Consider the following 22,440-nt stretch of genomic DNA (forward strand, 5'->3'; position numbering starts at 1 on the left):
GCTTCACTGTCGGCGCGGACCGAGCCGGCAGCCAGGAATCAATCACTTTTCCTTTTTTCGCCGCGTCCTTTGGTCCTTTGGCTTTTTATCTACTGCCTTTTCGAGGCTCTAGCGTAGAAAGTGCCCTTGCCGCGTCCCGCGGTGGTGGTGGTGGTGGCGGCGGGGCAAAGACCAAGTGGCGCCTAACGGCGAGCCGCCCCCGTCTCCCCCCTACCGCCCCCGCCGCCCCCACTGCACGCACGGTGGGCCCGAGGCATTCTAAGCCGCGGAAATCCTCCTGGTATGTTTGCGGAACCAACACGTTCGTGATTTCTTTCTCTGGTTCGTTAGAGTCCCTGCGCGCCGCCCGGCGTGGCGCATGCTGCGGTGCATGCTGCGGTGCATGGTGCGGTGCGGGTGGCGCCAAACAAACACACCAGAAATAGGGGCCCGCGCTGCGCCGAGCAAGCAGCCATCAATTAACAGTGAACGCGGCATGCTACACTGCGCGGGGGAGTGACCAGTGTACAGTGCAGTGGGGTGCACCGTACCAGAGTCCTGCAGGACGCGGCGATACGCCGAGCGCCTTTTAATGGCGGTCCTCGTTGCGTGGGGTATCTCCGGCCCGCGCTGCGCCACTGATTGATACCGAAGCCTAGCCGGCCGAAGGGCCGCGGGCGTTACGTCAGCTGGACAAGGCGGTGTCAGCCGGGCGGACGGGCAGGCAGTGCCCCCCCCCCCCCCTTTTTCCACTCTCACTGTCCTTCCCAGGCCATTTCATGCACGATTGGGCACCGACTGCTGCCGGCCCGCCGGCCTGCCGGTCCGACTTGAGCTTCCAGGACTCCAGGACCGTCGCTGCCACCGGCACTGCCGGGGCACTGCCACTGTCGCAACCCTGCAAAAAGTAGGCGGCGCGGCCCCCGCGGCCCCCGGGGGGCTCTTTGGGGAGCGCAGATCCTGTCTCAATCCCGGCCGCTGTCGGCCTGACGGCCTGTCGGCTTGCTGGCGAATTTCCGCCTGCAACAGGTGGCCGCCCGGCCGCCGCCCCACAGTGGGCCAGAGGACCGGTGCAGGCGGCCGAAATTCTAGACGCGTTTTGAGGTGCAGAGTCGCTAAGCAGGCCTCGAACCGAACGTGTGCCCCCCCAATGGATTCCTCGTTCGGAGAGCAATCCATTGGTGGGGTCACACGTTCGGTTTCAGTCCTAGTTGGCGGATCTGGAGCTCAAAACCCGCCCGGGATTTTGACCGCCTGCACCGGTCTTCTGGCCCACTGTGCGCCCGGCCCGGTGACAGCGTGGGGTATCGGCGAGGCCGCCGCTTCCACCGGCTGCAGGCGCTCTGTCTATCTCGCACTCATGGGGTGCGAGGGAGACGGCGACGAAAGCAGTGCTTGGTAATGACCCCCGCGTCCTAGTCGGTCCGCGCTTGGCCGCTTCGACTCCGGGCGGGTTTCACAGTGTTTCGCAGTTTCACCTCCTCGTTTAGCCCTTTTTTTTCGCAGTGGCGTTGATTCGCCGCTCCGCCGCGGTCTTGTTTGTCGGGAAAGTGACGGAATGCCACTAATTGGCCGAGAGCGCGCGTCTTTGCCGCGCGGCTTTGTCGCGCTCCGTCGTCTTCCTCGTGACTGATTCCGAGCGACCGCCTCCGTCTCTCTCGCACTCGCGGGGCGCGCCGTGGCGGTGCGAGGGAGAGGGAGAGCGAGCGGTGCCGATGACGGATGACGGCGTGGTGGGTAGTCGTCGACGCCGAGCCCGAAGCGCAGCGCTTCTTTTTGCTCGGCGCCCCCCCCCGCAGCCCCCGCCGCCCCGTGGTCGTCCGGTTGCTCTGCTCCTCCTTCCCGGCCGTCTTCCTGCACCGCTCTGTCTCTCTCGCACCCGTACGGGGCGGCCCGCGAGCGCGAGAGAGACAGAGGCTCCTGGACGCCTCTCGGAATCAGTGTGCAGGGCTTCTCCTCGGCGTCCATCGCGCTCCAGATCTGGCCTAGTGCTGCTGCCGCATGCGCAGCGCGTCAATGTCTCCCCTTTTTGTCTGGCTGCGTGTTGCCAGTGCGGTGCCTTGGCTGTGCCCGCCGCCCCGTTACGTTTGTTTATGTAAGCTGCTTCTTTTTTGTCTCGTCGTGTCGTTGTTGGCAGCCTCGGCCATTCTGTCTGACTTGGCTCGCTGCTGCCTTGAACGCCCGTCACCGACTGGACGAAAGTTCCAACCTAGGGGCGCCCCACGAGTGCGAGAGAGGCAGAGTGACGGACACACGCGAAGCGCGAAGCCCGGAGGGTCGCGAGCAGTACGTTTGAGTTATCACTCGCGGGCATCGTCCGTGGGCGTCGGCCTCCTGCACTGTGAGCTACGACAGGGAAGTCCTCCTGGACCCGTTGCGAGAGAGAGAGAGAGAGAGAGAGACAGGGTAGGACGGGGTGTATGTAGGGTAGGCCACGCGTTATGGGCTTGCCCGGTGCGGCCCGGTGCTTGGAGCCGACACTCTTGCGCGCATAAAGTGTAGTGTCGGCAAGATCGCGCCATTGCCATTTCTCCCGGAGTGAGTGAGTATCGCTTTTATGTCTTATGTGGGCTGTGCGGTTTTAGGCCCGCCTGTGTGTGTGAGTGAGTTAGTGTGTGTGTGTCAGTGTGTGGGAGGGCGCCGGCCGCCCGGTGCACTACAACTGCAATGTGTGTGTGTGTGTGTGTGATGCGCGCGCGGGCATGGTCCACTTCTCCCGCAAATACCAACCTGGCGGCGTGCGCTCTAGTTTGCCTGCCTGGCTGCGCACATACCGCTGCCATGTGCTTGTGTGTCTTCGCCCGAGAAACACGCAGAAAAAAACTATAAAGTCCTCACGTAAAACATTTTTTTTGTCAGTGCGCGTAATTTGGGTTTGGGCGTTTCTGCGGCTCGTTTCGGCGTCGGCTGGCTAATCCTTTCCGATGGCGAAGTCGATAAACCGCGGATTGGATTGGAACGGAACGGAATGGCGCAGTCGATTCTAGTTTCCGCTTTAGTCCGCGTCCCCCCCCCCCCCCCGGCTCCGCGCTCCGCCCCGGGGCGCAGGCGGACATGTGTGCGCCGTCGCCGCGTGCTGCGTCGCGGTTTTGGCGCGAATTCGGGCGAGGCCGGTTTTGTTCTCCTCTTCTCTCCGCCCACGGGGACGACGGCGGCCGGCGCCGCTCCGTCTCTCTCGCACTCGCGGGCCGCCGCCGCGCCGCGTGGGGGTGCGAGAGAGACGGAGCGACGCGGCAGCCTTCGGCTCCTTTCGGCGTGCCGGCGGACGGACGGGCCAGGATGATGGATTTGGCGCGGAATGCGGCGTGCGAGCCGCGCTGCCATTGGCCACGCCGACCAGGCTGCGGCCCGCGTTCAAATCTCCGGGCCGCCGGCTGCCAGCTCGGGCTGGCTGCCTCAGGCTGGCTGCCGGGGCTGTCTCCGCGTTGACGGCGTGGACGTGTGCCCGTCCTCCGCCTCCGCCGCGTCGATGCGGGCGGCGGGCGCACACCCTGGGGCACCTTGGGGCCACCTCACTGCTAAGTGGACCAGTGGAAAATTAAAAGGCAACAACAACAACAACTTCCATGTGGTGACGAGTTGAGGAACTGGACTCTCGGAAAATGGCGACAGCTTTGGTTTCGCCGGGGATCTTGGGGTCAGTTGAGGCGTCGGTCGGTATACGACAAGAGAAATCGTTTTTATAGTGGAGGTGAGGTTTCACAAGGGGATCCCTGGACGGAACGGCGGACCAAGGCGGAATATGGCAGGCAGTCTCCGCAGTCGACGTCGCTTTGGGCATCTGCCGTGCACCACACTGTTTATGGAGCGTACTGCACGCGTCCTGGAGTGAGTGTCCTAGTGTGTGTACCCAGGCCCTTAATGAGTGTACTACGTACCCCGGTTGCGCATGCGCGCTCGCACTCGTCGTCTAGCCTCATTGAGGCGGTGACATTTAGACGCACGCACGCTTGCCGGCTGGTTGGCTGGCTGCCTGCCTGCCTGGCCGGCCGGCTTGTTGCGGTGGGACGGGCGGCCGATTAGCTGTGTCCGCGTTAATTTGCAGGGGAGGGGGCCTTGCCGGCTTTGCCACACGGGGAGTGAACTGAAAGGGACACGCCTGTCTGTGTGTGTGTGTGTGGTAGTCGCATTGATGCAGCGAGGCGCCCAGCGTGCGACCTTGGCGGGGGGCAACGGATGGGAATTGGTGGCGCAGTGCTAGAGCAGCGCTAGAGCGCCGTCTTCGTCGCTCTGTCTCTCTCGCGCGCACACGGCACGCCCCGCGAGAGCGAGAGAGACAGCGCGCGTTGCAGCAGCAGGGCCGCGCAGGGCTGCCCTGCCGGCTGCTGCTAATCACTGCCGGCCTTGGCTACGCTGCTGCCGGTGTGGTGGCCGGCCTGGCCGGCGGGGGGAAATATTAAAATGACGCGCCGGCTTATCCTGCCATGTGCGGCCAGTAAAGAAACCAACAGGATGGCGAGCCTGAACGCCGGAATGGCACAGCACAGCGTGCTAGGTTGGCTCTCGGCTGCGACGCCTGGACGCGGAGTAGTCCTGCCGCGGACGCAGCGGAGCAAGCGTGGTCTTGGACCCCTGCGCTGCTAGCGACCCTCTCGGCCCGTCTCGCGCTGTCCCGCAGAACCTTGGAGCGCGGACGTCCAGCGTCCTGCCGCGGACGCCAGCGGAGGCAGAGCGATGGCTCTTTGTGGACGCCCCGTGCAGGCTGCTGATGCCGAGACGCGCTTCCGCCGCGCCGTCTCTCTCGCACTCATGGGGGGTCGGGCGCGAGGGAGACAGCGCGACCGAAGGGACTCCCTGCCGTCCTCTTTCCAGCAGTGTTCGCCTGGAAATGTGTCACCACCGGTACGGCACGGTCGCTGGCGGTGCTGATGACCAGGGCAGTCTTTTTTCGACGGGGGCGTGGCGGCGGGGCACGCCGTCGGGGCACGCCGTTGGGGCCCGCCTTGCAGGACGAGCTGGAGGCCGTGCCCGCCGTGCCGGTGGACGCATCGCGGTGCCGTCGCGGCCCTCCCCGCCGCCCTTGCGCGTCTTCTGTGGGGCAGTGTGCCAGCCCGGGGCGGGGCGGGGCGGGGCGGTTCAATGGCTGCGTAAGTGCAGCGGGGCGAGCAGCCGACTGGCCGGGACCGGCCGGCCGCCCCGCCTTGCCTGTCACCGCTTTCCCAGTGGCGTCGCCGGCGTCGCCGCGCCACCGCCTTGTCCGAATCGCCCGGAAACGGGAACCACCGCCGCCACCGCGGCCAAACTCCCGGCGGCTCCACGCAGCACGAAGCGGGCCGGTTATTCGGCGTGACAAGACACGGCCCGCCGCCAGGCCGCCAGTTTGGCCAACTTGATTTGCCTCGAAGGCGCGACGCCGCGACGCAATGGAGCAGTTAATTGGCGCCAGTTGGCAGCAGTGGCTGAGGCCGGCGATTTTGACGGGGCGGGTCATGGAGGCGGCGCCGCCGGGCAGCCCGCTAGGCCCGCCCGGCTGCAGGAACGGTGCCTGCAGGCGTGCCAACCCAACCCGGCCGACCGGCGCGGCGTTGCGTGGCCGAGGCCGTTAACACGCGTGGTGGCGGCCAGAGTGGCGGCCCTGGTGACCCTAGTCATTCCTCGTAATGGGCTTATTTCGCCACCCTCGGCAGCAGCGCGGCGTTACAGTGCGGTGTCCTCCTTCATACTCAATTTTAGACGCGCACACCGCGCAGCGCGACGAAGCACTTTTTACCCCTTTTTCTTTTTACATCTCGGCTTTATTCTCTTTTGTCTCCGCCTTCCCCCGTCTCGCCGAAGACGGCGCGGTGCGTGACAGGCCGGTCAAGCAATTAAAAGGGAAAATTTTGGCGGAAAGCAAAAACAAATTAGGCCCGCGGCAGCGTGTCGAGAGGAACCCTCGTTCGTGACTGTACTAATAACGCGCGCGCCAATTGAAGAGGGCGGTGGAGATTGAAGGTGAAGCGGGCTGCCCTTGTTGGCCGGACAATGGGTTCTCCTGCTCCGGGCCTCCGGGCCGAAGGAACGCTCCAGAGACCTTCCTGATAGCTCCATGACGAGTCCGCGGCAGTCCGCGGGAACCTTGAGGGGGCCAATGGGGCAGAGGGGGCTGGGGGCCTTCCGGGTGCCCCGCAGTGGGCCAGAAGACCGGTGGAGGCGGCCAAAACTCTGGACGCGTTTTGAGCTTCAGAGTCGGTAAATGGTACTCGAACCGAGCGTGTGACCCCACCAATGGATTCCTCGTTCGGAGAGCAATCCATTGGTGGGGTCACACGTTCGGTTCGAGTCCCATTTAGCGACTCTGGAGCTCAAAACGCGTCTAGAGTTTTGGCCGCCTCCACCGGTCTTCTGGCCCACTGTGCGGGGGCCGTCTGCCCGCGAGGCTCGCGAAGGCCTCTGCGAAGGCAGAAGCAAATCCCGAACGAATCCCGACGGAAGCCCCCTCGCGTACATGTTGCTCCTATCGAGCGACTACACTTGAAGCGGCTCAAGCTCCGCGGCCACCGCGTCAGTCATGCCAACTGTCGTTGCGAAATGAAAAATCGCGCGTTACGGACAGACCCCGTCCGCCACCCGGCAGGGAACCCCTCGCCAATTCCAGGCCGAGCGAACGCTCTAGTCAGTCAGTCACTGCTACCACAATTATTACCCCCCCCCCTCCCCTGCCCCTCCGTCGGACTTCCCCCTCGATAATTTGGCGCGAACGCGCTCCATCCCAGAAGCATGCCGCCGGTGTGGTTGCCCAGCCCGATTACGTCCCGCCCGTCTTCCCTGCGGACTGATTCCGAGCGTCGTCTTCGTCGCTCTGTCTCCCTCGCACTCGCGGGGCGTGCCGTCTGGGTGCGAGAGAGGCGGAGCGACGCGGAATCGGCGTGGCTGCTGTAGCTGGAGGCCTTGAGTGCCTTCCAAATGACACCCGATGAGTCCCACGGCGCCCACGGTGGACGCGGTGCGCCGTAATGAGGCTCGCGATTTCGCAGTGTGTGTGCGCGCGCGTCTGTGTGGGTCCTGCCGTTGTCGGAGCAATCTGCATGCACGCCGTCATCGGGGATGACGAGGAAACACTGCCTCGTCTTCTGATGTCACTCTGTGCCTGACACGTTGTTTGTGTTTGTGTGTTGCAGGTGAGTGTCCGCCTTGCCGATGCCGCTGGTGTTCCGCGGGTCGCTGTCTCTCTCGCACACCCTGGCGGGACGCCCCATGTGTGCGAGAGAGACAGAGCGACGAAGGTATAGTCCCGCGCTGGAGGTCGGCGCGGTCCGCCCGGCGGGCAGGCTGGTCGGCGCGGTCCGCCCGGCGGGCAGGCAGTCCGGTGCGCTCGGCGGCCCGATGGGTGGCCTACCTCGCCGGCGCTGCCCAGTCCCGCACCTGCCTGGCCGTGCCTCGCCGTCCGTCCGCCACACTGCCAAGGGGCCACGCCGGGCCACGCCCACGCCGCGGCATTCCTAGCGCACCGCCGCTCTGTGCGTCCGCGGCCTTACAACCGCTTCAATTTGAGGTCAAACGCATCAAAGCTTGCGCTGTCACTCGCAGAGGCTCAAGTCTGGTCGGGGGCCTAGGCGTGTTCTACTTCTTTTCGCGAGTGCGGTTGTAAATTTTTCGGGATTGCCAGTGTGATTGACGCTATCTGCCCGCTACGTGTGCTCGGCCACTGTACGCGCGATAGCGGGAAGCGGATTAGCCCGCCGCCGTCGCTCTGTCTCTCTCGCACCCTTACGGAGAGCCCCGTGGGCGCGAGAGAGACGGAGCGACGAAACGGACTCTTCTGGCGGCCTCTCTGAGAAGCAAATCGCCTGACGGCGATGGCGACGCGGGACTCGCTCGACTTTTGAATTTGGCACGACTCCTCCGCGACTCGGCGACTCCGCGCGGTGCGAGGCGCCGGCGCCGTGACGGCTCGAGTCTGTTGTGCCTAATCCGGATCGGCGCTGCGATTTGCCGGCTCTGGCTTCGGAAGGCCGCGGCTAATGGTCACCTCACTGCAAAAAGAAAAAAAAAAGAAAAATTTCAAAAAAAAAAAGTAGTGAAAAAAAATTTGTTGTCTGGGTATTTGATCCTCCTCCCGGCCGACGCGCTATAACTCGTGCAGTTAATGTCGCCGCCTGGAGGACGCGGCCCGACGCGGCCCCTTGCAGTGTGCCTTGCAGTGACGACCGCCGACGCCCCCTCGCGCTGTTGTACTGTTGGCTAGAGAGGTCCCCTACACTGCACTGTGCCTCTCTACGGTTTTTGAGAGGCATCAGTACTCCTGGAGAGGCGACGGCGCAGCACGACGCGTTCTGTCCGTCTCTCTCTCTCGGTCTGGGGTTCTCTTTTAGCGGGAGTGACCGGAGTTTGTTGCTCTGTCTGCCCCTGTGGTCCTCTTTCCACTTTTGCTGCGACCTTAAAGTACCCGCGCTACGCAGTGTGTTTTGCTCACTTTTGTTTTTGTTGTTTTTTTGTCTCTGGCGGTTCCGATTTTGGTCGCCGCCATTTTGTTGTTGTCTTTGACGATTTCGGAACGTGTAAATGGGTCTCGCGGGGTGCCAAAGAAAGAAGAGCCGAGGCTCGCCATCAATCGGCCGGGGAAGTACCGCTCGCTGCGCTGTCGCTGCGACGGTGTGAGTGTGTGTGTGAGTGTGTGTGTGAGTGTGTGTGTGTCGGTGTGTGTTATGCAGACGAGCCGAGCCGGTGACAGTCGCGAGCCCGGCCGGGGCCACGGCACTGGGGGGCGGGGCCGGGCGGGGCGGCCGAGCCGGGCCTTGCACCGGGGCGACTTGTATAAGGCCATGGCTAAGTATGGGTATCTGCGTCGGCAAGTTGGGTCGGGCGGACGGACGGACAGACAGACAGACGGACGGACGCTCGGCAGGGGGTGCACATGTCTGAATGCGCCACTCTGTTGTGGGTGGGTGGGTCACGTTCGCACTTTGTCATGCGTGTGCTCGCCTTGCTTCGCCTCGGCCGGCGTGCCCGCGGCCGGCAGTGCGTTGCAGTGCGTTGCAGTGCGTCCGACGGTCTGGCCGAAGACGGCGGGAAGGTCAACCGTTGAGGAATGTGGGGGAGGGGGGCGAGCAAACTGCAAAGAGCAAGTTAAAGGATGAGATAAAGTGTCAGCATGTTGTCGCTCTGCAGTCTGCAGATAGTGGCGTTGGGGCCGGTGGGGTGGGGGTGGGGGTCTCCGCCCTGCCGGGCCCCACCAAGGACCAAGCTCGGGACCAAGGGTGGATCCCAGCTGGAGGGGAGGCACAAGGACAACTTTTGCCTACCTACAGGGGCATGCGATGCTGGTTTGCCTACCAGCAGGCGTTCAGGGAATCTCACGGGGGGGGGGGGGGAATCCCCTTAAACCGCGCCTGGCCTGCCTCCCGTCGGCATGCTCTCTTTCTTAGCGTTGTGGATTTGGCCGTTGCCGAGGGCAGTTTGCCTTTTATTTTTCGACACGCGAACCACTTTCTTTCCCCTCTCATCTCTTTGCTTTTAATTAAACGAATTGGCGTGCAGTCCGGCGCGGAGTGGAAGACGGCCGCGCCCGGTTCACGGTCCGTTTGCCGAAGGCGCTGGCCCACAGTGTGGCATCGCTTTCCGGAAAACGGAGCGGAAATGACGAAAGAGCGCCGAATTTTCCGCCTTCGCTTTCCCCCCCTCGGCGATCCGCACGCCTTTGCAGTGCATCAAGCAATCCGGCCATCCGTCGCGGCCATGTTTTGCGTGAGTCATGTCGCCCGCTGGCTGCCTGCGAACAGTGTGCCCTCGTCGCTCTGTCTCGCTCGCACTCGCGGGGCGCGCCGGGCGTCCCTTGCGGGTGCGAGAGAAACAGAGCGACGAGGCTGTGCTGTTCTTGGGGCGTATCTGCCGCACACGTGTCCTCCACCTGCGACGGTTTGACTGACTGGACCGACTCGTCGTGGTCGTGGTGGTCGTCAGGTGGATGGCAGTGCTGTCTGCCTGCCCGTCTGTCCGGCAGGCTGTCTGCCTGCCCGTCTGTCCGGCCGGCCGGCCTGGTGGGTGGGTGGACACATGAGCGACACGAACTACACGCGTGGGCTTGATGGTACACGTTCTGTCTGCACTCGCCCCGTCTTAATTAGTTGTTATTTTTCATGTTCTTTTTTCCCCCTCCGGTAATGGCTTGCTAATTTGTCCTCTGCTTCTCTCCCCCCCCCCTCTAATTTCGTGTCCGCTCGAGTCTTCCGCCCGCAATGCATGTCGGATGAGCCGGAAAATAAAGGGAGCAAGGATTTTGTTCGATGCGAGCTGTTGATAGTGTGGCGTGGGGGTTGGGCTGGCTGGCGCCAGTTGACAGGGGGTGTGTCTGGACGTGTGGGGGGAGGCACTCTGTGTTTACTTCCGCTCCCACTATCGGCCAATTGCACCCCCACCCCTTACGTGGGGCCTGGCTGGCCGGTCCCACTTTAGAGAGACTCTGGACTCGTCTCTTTAGGCAGTCTCTCTAAAGCATTAGGGGTGCGCACCTGCACTCTCGGACCCATCAGTGACGTGTTGAAGAGGTCTATCGACAAATTTACGTGTGAAAATGGCGTTTGAATCAATAAACGTGCTGACATTTTTTATATACAGATGGCGAACGAAATCCTAATAATTCGTCCCAAACGTCCATGGTTACCTAACGAAACGTCTGCGGAGGATGAGCGCGCTTCCGTAATCGTGCATGCATTGAGGAAAAATTGAGTGGCGAGCATCATGGCAGTCGATGAAGCATTGAAGGCCGACTGTCCGTGTGCGTCGCATCGCGTCACGGGACGCCCGTCCGGAGCGTTCCAGTGGGGCCACGTGACTTCCTGGGCGGGCCCTCATGGGGCCCCGCCAGGCCCCACTTAGGCCCTGCCGCCCTGCCGGTGCAGTGTGTGGTGCCTGCGGCGATACCCCGCGCCCGACCCGTGCCCGCGAGGTTACCGTTCAGAGCCCCTCGCGCGCGGAGTAGCGCCGCGCCCGCGGGCCTTGCGGTGTACAGTCGCCTCCCTCGTTTGGGTCGCGACGCCAACTAGCGTGACGGCGACAGGTTCCACCAGCGCGAAAAAAAAAATCAAAAAAATCGGTCTAATTTGGGCGAAAATTAGCAGCAGGCCAGGGGGAAATGGGAGTGGGGCGCTAATGTGCTTCTAATCGCGTCCGAAGAACATATTGACGCTGTCAGAGTGTCTATTCTGGCGGGACTAGTGTGGGTATGTTTGTTGCCGGGTACGTGTGTGTGTGTGTGTGTGTGTTTGTGTGGGAGAGAGGAAGAATTAGCACTTGCGGTTCAAATGAGTTGGGAAAACAGCCCGTGGAGAGGATGGGCGCCAGCCGCGCCGGGCTGTGTCAAAAACCTGTCGACGAGGCGGTGGCCACGGTGGCCGGCTGCCCGTCGCTGCCCGGTGCGTTGGAGTCTGTTTCCCCAGTCCATTTGACGGCGCCCCTGCCTGCAGGCTGCCTGCGGGGAAAGGCTTGGGAAGATTCAGGCCGGCGGGCGCCGGTCATAAAAAAGCGTTTTATTCCAACGGTTGATTTTTGTAGACGGTAGCGGCGGCGGCGCGGCGCCCGGCCGTTTGCCAAAAGGCTCAACCAGGGTCTTGTCTACGACGCGCTGCTCGGCGCGCGCGACGTGCTCGCGGACGTCACACGCGGGTGTGACTTGGTCCAAGGAGTGTGACTCGCTTCGGGCTTGAGGCATGCAGGCCGCGGTGCCGCCGTGTCTGTACAGTACAGTGGCGTCGCCGCGAGCCGCGAGGTGGGGGCAGAACCCGGCTGACTGGCTCGCGGCTCGCCTGGGGGACGACGTCGGGCCTGAACCCCAACCTCCTCAGTGTGGCGAGTGCCGAGTGCTTCGAGTGGAAGTCGGAGGCGGCCGAAGCGAGCGCTCGGTCGGTCGGTCGTTCTGGCCGAGGCTGCAGCGCGTGCCGCGCGGCGCCGCGAACCGCGAGACCGCGAACCGAAGCCAGTTGACCGCGAAGCGCGAGGCGGGGCGACCTTCGCGTCGTTACCTTGTCATTGGGACCGAGACCAGCCCAATCAGGCGATAGCGTGCTAATACGCGCCGCGAGTGTCCGTGTGTGCGTGTGTGTGTGTGTGTGCCAAGTGAGGTTATGTGATACCATGGGGCCTGCCATGGGGCCCGATGACGACCACCATGCCCCTCTGGGGCCCACCCCGCCCCCGCGGCACATCCCCCACTCGACGCTGGACCAGATCCGCGGCATCCTCGTGTCGTCGCTGCCCCGCGAGAACCTGGCGCCGGGGCCCGGCCAGGACGACGACGACGACCTCCTGGACGACGAGTACGCCGCGGCGCCGCCGCCCGTCGCCCCCGCGCGCCGGGTCACCTTCCGGGAGCAGCCTCTCACCCTGCAGGGCGTGGCCGGCATGCCGCCCGCCGACAGGGACAGGGCCTCCCCCGCCAGGACGGCCTCCGCGACCACGGACTCAGGTTGTCTGCCCGCTTTGGCGCGCCGGGTTCGCGGAAGCGCGCCCCAGAGGGAAGTCCGCGGCTGTGACGCGCTTCCCGAAAAGCGGCCGTGTGTGTGTCTGTCTGTGTGTGTGGGTGTGGGTGTGGCCAAGTCGCCCCGTTGTGTCGCGCGGATCGGCGCGCCTAGGGGCACGTATGGCGCCTCCTCGAACGTCACTCACCCCCCGATACGAGCTGGGCTTTGTTTTTGCGCCCGTCCGTCCCGTCGGTCCGTCCCTTCCCGTTGTTTCCTGTCTGTACTTACGCTGTACCTACCTACCCGCCCGCCCGCCGGTCGGCGCCGGCGACACCTGTTGCATATACATGGCTGGCGGGCGGGCTGGCTGGTGGATGGATATGAATACAGGGACGGGCAGGGAGTGCAAACGCAACGCCGGGCGACGCGGCGACGCCGAGCGACCGACGCCACGTCACAGGGCCGCCCACTGGCCGCGCCGAGCCGCGCCTGCTTTACTATGCACAGGAATGCATGGGAACATGCACACACACACACACACGCACGCACTCGCACGTGCACCCTGGCGTGTGTGTGTGCGCTTGTGTGATGCCGGAATTCGGTGGCGAGTTACGGCAGAGGCTCTCCTCTCCGCGGCACTGGTCGTGGACTGGACACTGGACGTCGTGGATGAGAGACGCCAGGAGGAGGAGGGACGGGGCAGTCATTTTCGGGGCCTAACTCGCCGCGGTGGCGTAAGGCCCGTGGGGCCGATCCGGCCGGGCCACTACACTGCCACTGATGCTTCGCCTCCGGAAGCGAAGTCGGTGCGCGGCAGACGAGTGGAGAAGTACGTGGAGAAGCCCACTCCGGGCAGGACGACGTCTGGCCGGGCCGGCCGCCGGGCATGATTGCGGGACTAGTGCTGCATCACATGATGCCTTCTCGCCACTGACGAAACGCCGAACCGCCGACCGTGTGAGCGAATGTGTGTGTGTGTGGTGTGTGTGTGTGTGTGTGGTGTGAGTGAGTGAGTGAGTGTGTCATGGCGTTGTTTTTCGGAAGCGGCTCGGGCGCGGCGCTGCTGTTGCTGCCGCTTGCTGCTATCGTGGGCGCCAAATGTTGGCGGTCCCCGATCGTCCCCGCGGGTCCCCGCGGTGGCTCCCGAAGTGTGGGCCGTGCGGGGCGCGTCCCCGTCGGCCCCGTCCACTGGGTCAGGTGTGGTGGCCGCGATCTGCGCTCGACTTTGTCTTGTCATTGCCTTTTCCGTGTGTGTGTGTGTGGGGGGGGCGCTCCCGTTCTGGGATACCCCTCCGCTGGTGGTGACTCAACGGGCCCTTCGCCCTCGCCATTCCTCTGCTTGAGTCATGCGTGTGTCTTTCGGCGAGGCGACTTATCGTGTTCCGGGCGTGTACTTCCGGCTCCCTGCGACGCGTTCCCTCTCTCTCTCTCTCTCTCTCTCTCTCTCTCTCTCTCTCTCTCCTCTCCCTCCCCCCCTCCCTCTCTCTTTTTGGCAGGGTGTGGCCGTTTGAATGACTGTCGATGCGCCTCGTTGGCGTGAGTGCGGGGAGCGTCGAGGAGGCCAGGCCGGCATCTTGAGGACGCCAGCGTCCTTGGGGAGGGAGTTGACTAACCTGTTGGCCGGGCCGCGCTACGGCCGCGCTACGGCCGCGCTAAGGCTGTGCTAACGCTGTGCGTGCCCGGCGTTCCCACCCATCCCGCGTGCTGCCCGCTGCTCCTCGTCTTGGAAATAAAAGTGCGTGAGCCGTGAGGTGGTCGTGCGAGGCGCGGCGGTGCAGCGCGGCACAGCACAGCGCCCGTCTGCAAGCTGCTGGCCCTAGCCGGCCGGGCCGAGCCGGGACGAGCCTCCAGTCGAAGCAGGACTGGAACCTCGCGAGTCCCGGTAGAACCTCGACGACGGGAACCTTCAGCCACCAACCTGCATCCTCCAGCTCTGCGCTGTCTCGCTTGCTCGACAACCCCTGCAGCCTCTCGCCGACCCTCTGTCCTCTGTGGGAAAATTGGCCCCTTGGCACGAGCTTGACGTGTTGTTCGAGTGGGGCCCGGCCTGGCGGCCCGGCCCGGCCCGTGTTGTGGTGATAACGGTGTGCATGCGCCCGCCCGTCCGTCCGCCCCCGGCCCCGCCCGGTTCGCTCATCTCGGTTATCGACGTGCACAGGGCGGCGTGGCGCGGCCGCGCGCGGCCCGGGGACGTGTTGTCTGGCCGATGTGGCCGTCGTCGACGTCGTCAACGTCGTGGACCCCCGACCGCAGCGCCACCCCCACCGTCTCTGTGACGCGGCGGCGGTCTTTCATTTTCGTACTTCCGGTGCTTTCTTCCGCGCGGCATTTGTCGGCCTTCTCGGCGGTCTTGGTGGGCTGGCGCTGCGTGCCCGGGGGTCGCGGACGTCTCGGCGTGTCTTCCAGTGCCTGCGACGGCGGCGTGACGCTGCGTGACGTGCTTGTTTGGGGCGCTCGCGGCGTTTTCGACGACCTTGGCGGCACGGCGGCGGCCGCCCGGCCCGGCGGGGCCAGCTGATTCCGAGAGTCGCGCTGTCTCTCTCGCGCCCACCCGGGACGACCCGTGAGTGCGACAGAGACGGCGGCTCTGGGAATGAGACTGCGGGGCGACCGTGGCCGCGCAACTTATCGCCTCGGCGTGCTGAGCCTCTGAGGCGCTGCGGCGAGGCGCGCCGGACAGTCACTGTTTGGCGGCGGGCTGGCTGACGGCATCCTGGTGCACTGCGCGCTGATCCCCAACCGGGCTGTCGCACAGTGGGCCAGAAGACCGGTGGAGGCGGCCAAAACTCTAGACGCGTTTTGAGCTCCAGAGTCGCTACACAGGACTCGAACCGAACGTGTGACCCCACCAATGGACTCCTCGTTCGGAGAGCAGTCCATTGGTGGGGTCACACGTTCGGTTCGAGTCCTGTTTAGCGACTCTGGAGCTCAAAACGCGTCTAGAGTTTTGGCCGCCTCCACCGGTCTTCTGGCCCACTGTGTTTCGTCGCCCCGTCTCGCTCGCACTCGTCCGGCGTTCCGCGTGGGTGCGAGTGAGACAGCGCGACGAAGACGACTCTCGGGTTTAGCCGGGTCGGCGGCAGGGTTCGTTGGCGGTTCTCAGCGAGCGAACGGTCGATGGCACTGCGCCTCGCATTGCGCGGTGCCGCGGTGTGATGGCGAAGGCAGCGGCACGCCTTTCACCCAAACAGTCGGACATTCCGCTGATGATGTGTGGCGTGGCGTGGCGTGGCGGGGCGTGGCGGGGCGTGGCGGGGCGTGGCGTGGCGGGGCGTGGCGGGGCGTGGCGCCGTGGCCAGTGCAGTGAAAGCACTCTCCCATGAGGACGCGCGGCGCGCGGCGAAGCCTCTAGCGCGTGCCGCCGTCCATCCGACTGGCAGCAGCATAAAAGCGGAAAAAAATGCAACTTTTTCGTGTTTTTTTGCTGACGTAGGTGTGGCTAAAGGCTGCTGCGCAGGTAGCCGCGCGTGCGCGTCGAGTATTGCGCCTGCACTGTCGGCAGGTGTGGTGTGCCTAGGTGTGCCTAGCCCGGCCTAGCCGCGCTCTCGTGTAATTGAAAGTGCCTGGCTAGCTCTGGCTAGTTGGCCGGCTGGCTGCCTGGCCGCTAGTCGTGCTCCGGGCGATGCCGTTTGCCGTACCGTCACGACGATGACGTCTCTTCCCCACTCGGCGCTCCGCGGGCTCGGCGTCGCGTAATTAAGATGCACCTTGACTGCACTGCTGTGCTCGTGCGCCAAGGCGCGCGCCGCGCCTTTCCGCGACTGCACTTTCCTGCAGCCTCTTTCTCTCTCGCTCTCGAGACCAGGATGCGGCCGGCCGGCCCGGGGAAGGTCATGTCATTGCCGGTCGCTGGTGGCGGTTCGACGCTCGCGCTTTTAGCGACAGCCAAAGTGCTTGTGGCACTTTTCGTTTTCGGCACAGTAGTCAAGTCCGATGAGATATGCAAATTAATTTGTTTTGTGCCCAAAAAGAGCGCGGCGAGCGGGGCAGGACCGGGTGGAGGCCGAGCCGTGTGTCAGCTGATGGCAAGGAGGGAATGGGCAGGCCAGTGCTCTGCGCGGGCTGCGGGCCGCGGGTCGCTCCACTCCACTGGCCGGTCCGGAGCGTGGAACGGAACGGAACGAAACGAACGGAACGTGCATCCAAGGCTGCGGCTGATGACGCCTGTCGCGTCTAGCCCAGTCCGGTCGCGGCTAGGCTTGGCTCGGCCTGGCCGTTGGCACAGTGGGCTAGACGCTAGACGCGTTTTGAGCCCTTGAGTCGCTATACATGGAACTCGAACCGAGTGTGTGACCCCTCCAATAAATTCCTCGTTCGGAGAGCAATCCATTGGTGCGGTCACACGTTCGGTTCGAGTCCCGTTTAGCGAGTCTGGAGCTCAAAACGCGTCTCGAATTTTGGCCGCCTCTACCGGTCTTCTGGCCCACTGTGGGTCGGCCGGTCCTTGGCCGGGCTGCCTCCGAGAGGCGCTGGGCGTGCCGCGCTGCCCGCGCTGCCAGGGCGCCCTCACAGTGGAGTGGCCAATGAAACGTTTTTTTGGCTAGAATCGGTCTGTTGGACCGGGCTGCTGGAGGTCGCTCCGGTCGGTCTTGCTCGTTTTTGTTGTTGTTGTTGTTGTTTGGCGAGTCGTGGCGCGTCGTCACGCCTCGAGAATACGGCGAGGATGGCGAGGATGACGCGTGCCTCGCCATTGACTAGTGTCGCTGTTGACTCAGCTGTGAGCGGCGCCGCACGCACTGCGCCACTGCCAAGCACTGCCAAGCGCAAACCACACTCTATTCCTGCAATAAAGGTTTCGTTTCTTTTTCTGCCCCTGGGGCGAACCGCATGGCGTGCTGGTGGCGGCGGTGGGGGTTGGCTGGCCGATTGGGCATTGGGCCCGAAGCAGCGCAAGCAGCCCGAACGCAGCGCGCCCCCGGGGCTGAACCGATCAGTGACCGCCGCGGCCGCGTGTGTGCCATGCTCAAGCTGGTCGGCGGCGCGCGGAGGGCCGGGCCGCCTGCGAGGTAGGCAATGCAGACACGCCAGTGTGGCGGGCTTGCCTACCTCGCCCGGCTGTCTGTCCGTGAATGCGCTGGGATGCGCCCAGAGCCGCGGCGTGTGTGTCGTCCGGGCGGCCGACCTGACTGGCGCTTTTCGGACCACCGCGCGAGTCTTTGCGATTCGGGCGGCGCGAGGCGGCGCCAGCTCGGTCCTTGTCGGACGTTCGCGGTGACGTGCTTGCGAAAGACTCCCCGCCCAGGCTCTCGGCGCCGCACCGCCGTCGCTCTGTCTCTCTCGCACCTTGATGCAGAGCCCCGCGAGTGCGACAGGGCCACGAAGCGACTGTCCCGAATCGGGCGGCTGAGGACAGTCGGCCGTCCTCGTGAGGCGTCGTCGCAGGCGTCGCGACGCTGACGCGGCTGACGCGCACAATGGCGGATGGGTTGCACGACGGCGGCGTGACCCTGGGCACTGCACTGCAGGCAAATCGCGCCGGCGTCGCGAACGGACGCGCGCGGGCACCGTTACCCACATGCGAATACCAGAGGTGAAAAAAAAAGAGAAAAAGGACGCCGGTGGCGGTACTCGAACCCGCGCCCGACCGCCGCCGGCAGGTTGGCGGCGAGGTCACGCTGGGGCCGAGTCTACCGACTCTAGCGGCCGGGCGAGTGAACGGCACGCGTAATGGCGGGTAATGCCATAGGCCGCCGCCGTAGGTCGCTGTCTCTCTGTCTCTCTCGCGCCCTGTCGGGCGGTGGGACGGGCCACAAAGGGTCCCCAAAGGGAGACGGGACAGTGGCCGCCCTGGGGCCTGCGGGCGTGCCCGCCGGGGCAGCCCGGGCAGCCGACCGGCGGCCCGGGGACGATCGGGCAAATGCGGGGGGTGGGCGTACACGCGGGGGGCCCCGCGGGCGAATACCGGGTGGGGAGCGCCGCACTCTTAACCCCCCCACGCCGCCGGACACGTTGGGGCAGGTCAGGGCGGGGCCAGTTGGCACTTTAAGCGCCCGGGCGATGAACGAAACGCTAATGGCAATGCCATAGGGTCGGTCGGGGTAACTCTGTGTACAGGTCGCGCAAATGTCGGGGGTTGGGAATGGCTTCGAAGTGCGAGGGGGACAGAGCGTTCTCGTGTACACCCGCCGTACCTGAGCCCCCGGGGTGAGTACACAATGCTGGGCGTGCGTACACTGGCACTTGGCGGCCCCAGTGGCAGGCTTTATTTAACTCTCTCAACGGCACTCAACGCCACATCGGCGTAAACCAGTTGGCATTTCAACCCTTTAAAACTAAATGAGTACACTGAGTTCGGGGGAAAACTTTGTACACAGGTCGCTAGTGATTCAAACTGTTGAAGTGACGCTCGCCGATCGATCCGTGTCTGTTTCCGCTCTTCTAAATTGGCCGTGTTGGGGGAACAGACTGCCACCGAAGCCGTGTCACCGATGTCTCCTAGCAGCAGCGATGGTTGCGAGGCGCCCGGTAGAAGGAGAAGGATTGGGGGTGGCTTGCTTGGACGTCGCAACACCGCCTGCGCGTGTGTGCGTGTGCGTCCATTGTGTGTCGGCGCCTGGGCGCTGCCTGGGCGACTCTAGAGGCGCGTCCAGAGGATGCTGGTGCGCCAGGCGCGCCAGGCGTTCGGCCAGCAAGCGGAGCAGGCGGAGCAGGCGGCAGAGGCCCAGGGCCAGGAGGAGCGCGCGGACGTGGACGTGGACGCTCGCGTTTCGGCTGGCCGCGACTGCCGCGCGTCCTGGTGGATCGGCCTCATCCACTCGGTGGCCTGGCTGTGCGCGGTGCTTGACGTCCTGGTGGACGCCCTGCTCGCCGGCGTCGTCATGTGCCTCACCGGCGCGGCCCTGCGCGCGGCACTGGCCGCCGGACCCTCCCCTGGAGGCCCCGGTGGTCCTGGTCCCGGTCCTGGTGAGCAACCCCACAGTGGGCCAGAAACCGGCGCAGGCGGCCAAAATTCCAGACGCATTTTGAGCTCCAGAAACGCTAAATGGGACTCAAACCGAGCGTGTGACCCCACCAATGGATTCCTCGTTCGGAGAGCAATCCATTGGTGGGGTCACACGTTCGATTCGAGTCTCATTTAGCGACTCTGGAGCTCAAAACGCGTCTAGAATTTTGGCCGCCTGCGCCGGTTACTGGCCCACTGTGCATTCCGCTCCTCTCCCCGTCCGGACGGCTGCGTCTCGTGGGCAGCGGGCGTCGCTGTTGTTATAGTTGGACTTTTAAAAAATTTCTTTTGTGATGCGGGAGGAGCTTTACACTAGAGTGCCTACGACGCCTCGCCTCTCTGTTCGCAGCTCGTGTTGAAAGAAATGGCGCCCAGAAATTTATTGTGCTCTTTTGGTTTGTTTGTTGCAGCCGGTGCTACTTCAGATGCCCTAAACCAGAGACCCAGCTCGGCGAATGGAGGAAAGCCACTCCCAGCAGCTGGAAAAGCAGGTACGGTACTTTACTTTAAATTCCTTCGAAATTAATACATTCGCCCCCTATTTTAGTGTACTTGAGTTTTTCCCTATTTTTTCAAGTCATATTTTAACTCTGCATGTTTCCAGTCAGCTTAAGATGAGCCTTTCTTTTCAACATTAAGTCTCTCTGCTGTCATGGAAGTAGAAAGAGCGGGCTCTTTTCTTAGATGTGAACTTATTCCTCAGTATTTCTCAATTAATCCACTTTAAATAGGAAGTAAGAATTTTTTTTAAATTTTATATACCTGTTCATAGAACAGATTACCTCGGTAGTCCTTCCCCCTTTTTGGTCTCGTGTCTTTTTACCTATTTTGTTTTTCTGTATAGAAAAGTCAAATGAAATGGAATTTTGGAATGCTGAGGTTTTTCTATTAAATTTTGTAGTTGTGCCTACATTCAAAGAAGTGAGCAGTGAAATTTTTCAATCCCCAGCTTGACTTGCGAAAGCTATCTGTATTTAGTTTTGGTGATGGTGTGACCTGTAGACTTGGTAGAGCTGTCAATAACAATGGTGGTGGTGGTGGTGCAGGGCGGCGTGATCCAAACAATCAGACGCTGCATTGGTTCGCTCACGTTGGGCCGGACAGCAACAAGCACAATATACAAGTTTCAGCGCAAGAGCAAGTGAATCACAATGCGCTTCCAGGTAGAACCAGCATTTCAGCCTTTTAAAATGTTGTTGTTTGGACGCTTGGTTGTAAGTTCTTTGTGACGGGGTGTCATTTTGGCTCCTCTTGGGGATTATTGCTGTGCGTGGTTTGTTTCCTTTCTGAAGGAGTGAGCACTTGTTGATCTTAACCTGCATGGCATTTTGGCATCACACTTTGTGATTTATTTGACAGTTTGTTTTTGGCTTTTTGGAATTAATTTCTTTTGATTTTTGCATGTCTTTGTGGTAGATTGGCACTGTGGTGCATTTTTTTTTGTGGTGCTATAACAATTCCTTTTTCTTACAACTGTAGCAGCACTGATAATTAACAGTCATGTTGTTTCTTCTTAAAGTAATTCAACAAGAAGTTTTTTATCCTCATTTAAGCATTAATTTTACATTTCTGTAATTTATGTTACTGTAGTTCACTTAGCCGATTCTATTCAAATAGGCAAATTGTACTGTGTGAAAATACTAAGTAAGCCTTAGGCATTGTTACCTATAATAACCTTTTGATTTCCCTATCGGTGGTGGTTGGGCATGGCAACATTCTTGAATACTGTACGTGACACATTGTATTAATTGAGTGGTGTTTGACTATTTTCCTTCCTATTTCTAATTCTTCATAATTCCTAGACCAAAACTTATAATATTGTTTTTTTCTTTTCCAGCTGGTAAAGAAAATGCTGCAATACAACGGGAAAGAGAAGAACGCCTCCGCATTCTCCGTGAAAAGCAGACTGAAGAGAGGCAAAGAAAACTAGAAGAGCTCAAACAACAGGTTTGATTTTTTATTATTTAACAACTCAATATCTTGTCACATAAAATATTTTTTCAAAATATCCATCTGACCTTGTATCTCTTCTTTCAAAATTTCCAGGCTTTAGCTGCCCAAAAGTTTCGAGAGCAGAAGGAAGAGGAAAGAAGGCGGAGGATAGAAGATATGAGACAACGGGATGGTGATAGACGTCACCAGGTTGAAGAACGTAAAAGACAAATTCATGAAGCAGAACAGGAGAGGCGAACGGCAATTTTAAGAAAAAACCAGGAACGAGAAGCGAGAATCGAAATGAAACGAAAGAATGAACGCAGTTCAATAGTGTTTGCATTTGGAAGCTCAACACCTCGAATGCTCGAACCTGCTGATACAGGCGGCTCCTACTGGGCTACTCGACGGTGAGTTTGCATCACTTTTAACTATGAATTGCCTTCTTGTAGGAACTTTAATCATGTATGAGGTGTTTGATTTTGTTGCAGCGCTACCTCAACAACTACTCTCTTCAGTGGAGCCCCACTTACCTTGACGAGACGAGGATCTGAGCGAGATCTTGATGGCAGCAAGAAGAGAGCCACCTCTGCCTCTGGATTAGATCGCAAACCAGGTGAGACTTCAAACATTTTATTGCTCCTTTTGCTTTTCGATCTAGGCAATCCAAAGAACCTTGTATAAATTACTGGCTCATATCTTTACCTTATGTAGACTGATTAAATTTCAGTTAAAAAATTAATAAATGCTCCGTATCTTAAATTAACTTTTACATAGATAGTTTAGGCAGTTAAAAATATTCTTAGTAGCAAGGTACAACTCTCTCCACTGTTGATTTTGTATTTATTATTAAGAACTTTTGTATTGGCATATCATCAAGGATTTTTACTATCTTATTATTATTATTATTCCTTGTGATGAGTTGTGCATTTTGCTTTGCGTGAATGGGGAGAAGCCTATTGAACTGCTTGCAGACCATGCTCAAACTTGCTTGAAATTTTTGTAAGATTTTAAGTACAAGATGCACCCCAAGTGGTAGTCTCTATCTGTGGAACATAACTATTTCAGACATTCATGAGATTTTGACATGGGTGGAGCCACCTGAACATCTCAGAGACTCTAGGGCCAAAACTTGTTCTCTACCTAATGGTGGTGGTGAGTCCTCATATTATGTAATACTTGCACTTCCCTAACCCTCGATTGGCTACC

The 22,440-nt window shown here is 61.2% G+C and overlaps 1 protein-coding gene across 5 annotated transcripts in view; it reads left to right on the forward strand.

Annotated features, from left to right (window-relative positions):
- LOC117652869 (ensconsin-like) overlaps window positions 1-22,440 on the forward strand; it is a 68,275-nt gene that overhangs the window by 38,373 nt on the left and 7,462 nt on the right. For 3 of the 5 annotated variants that reach the window (XM_034398043.1, XM_034398041.1, XM_034398045.1), the window contains exons 2-6: window positions 19,710-19,790; window positions 20,346-20,462; window positions 21,137-21,246; window positions 21,346-21,641; window positions 21,723-21,847. In XM_034398043.1, coding sequence (XP_034253934.1) covers window positions 19,710-19,790; window positions 20,346-20,462; window positions 21,137-21,246; window positions 21,346-21,641; window positions 21,723-21,847 — 729 coding nt within the window. The remainder of the gene's footprint in view (window positions 1-19,709; window positions 19,791-20,345; window positions 20,463-21,136; window positions 21,247-21,345; window positions 21,642-21,722; window positions 21,848-22,440) is intronic. The other 2 variants (XM_034398046.1, XM_034398042.1) reach the window with 1 other exon arrangement.

This window comes from Thrips palmi, unplaced genomic scaffold, assembly GCF_012932325.1.
Source record: "Thrips palmi isolate BJ-2018 unplaced genomic scaffold, TpBJ-2018v1 HiC_scaffold_7, whole genome shotgun sequence".
Lineage (NCBI taxonomy): Eukaryota > Metazoa > Arthropoda > Insecta > Thysanoptera > Thripidae > Thrips > Thrips palmi.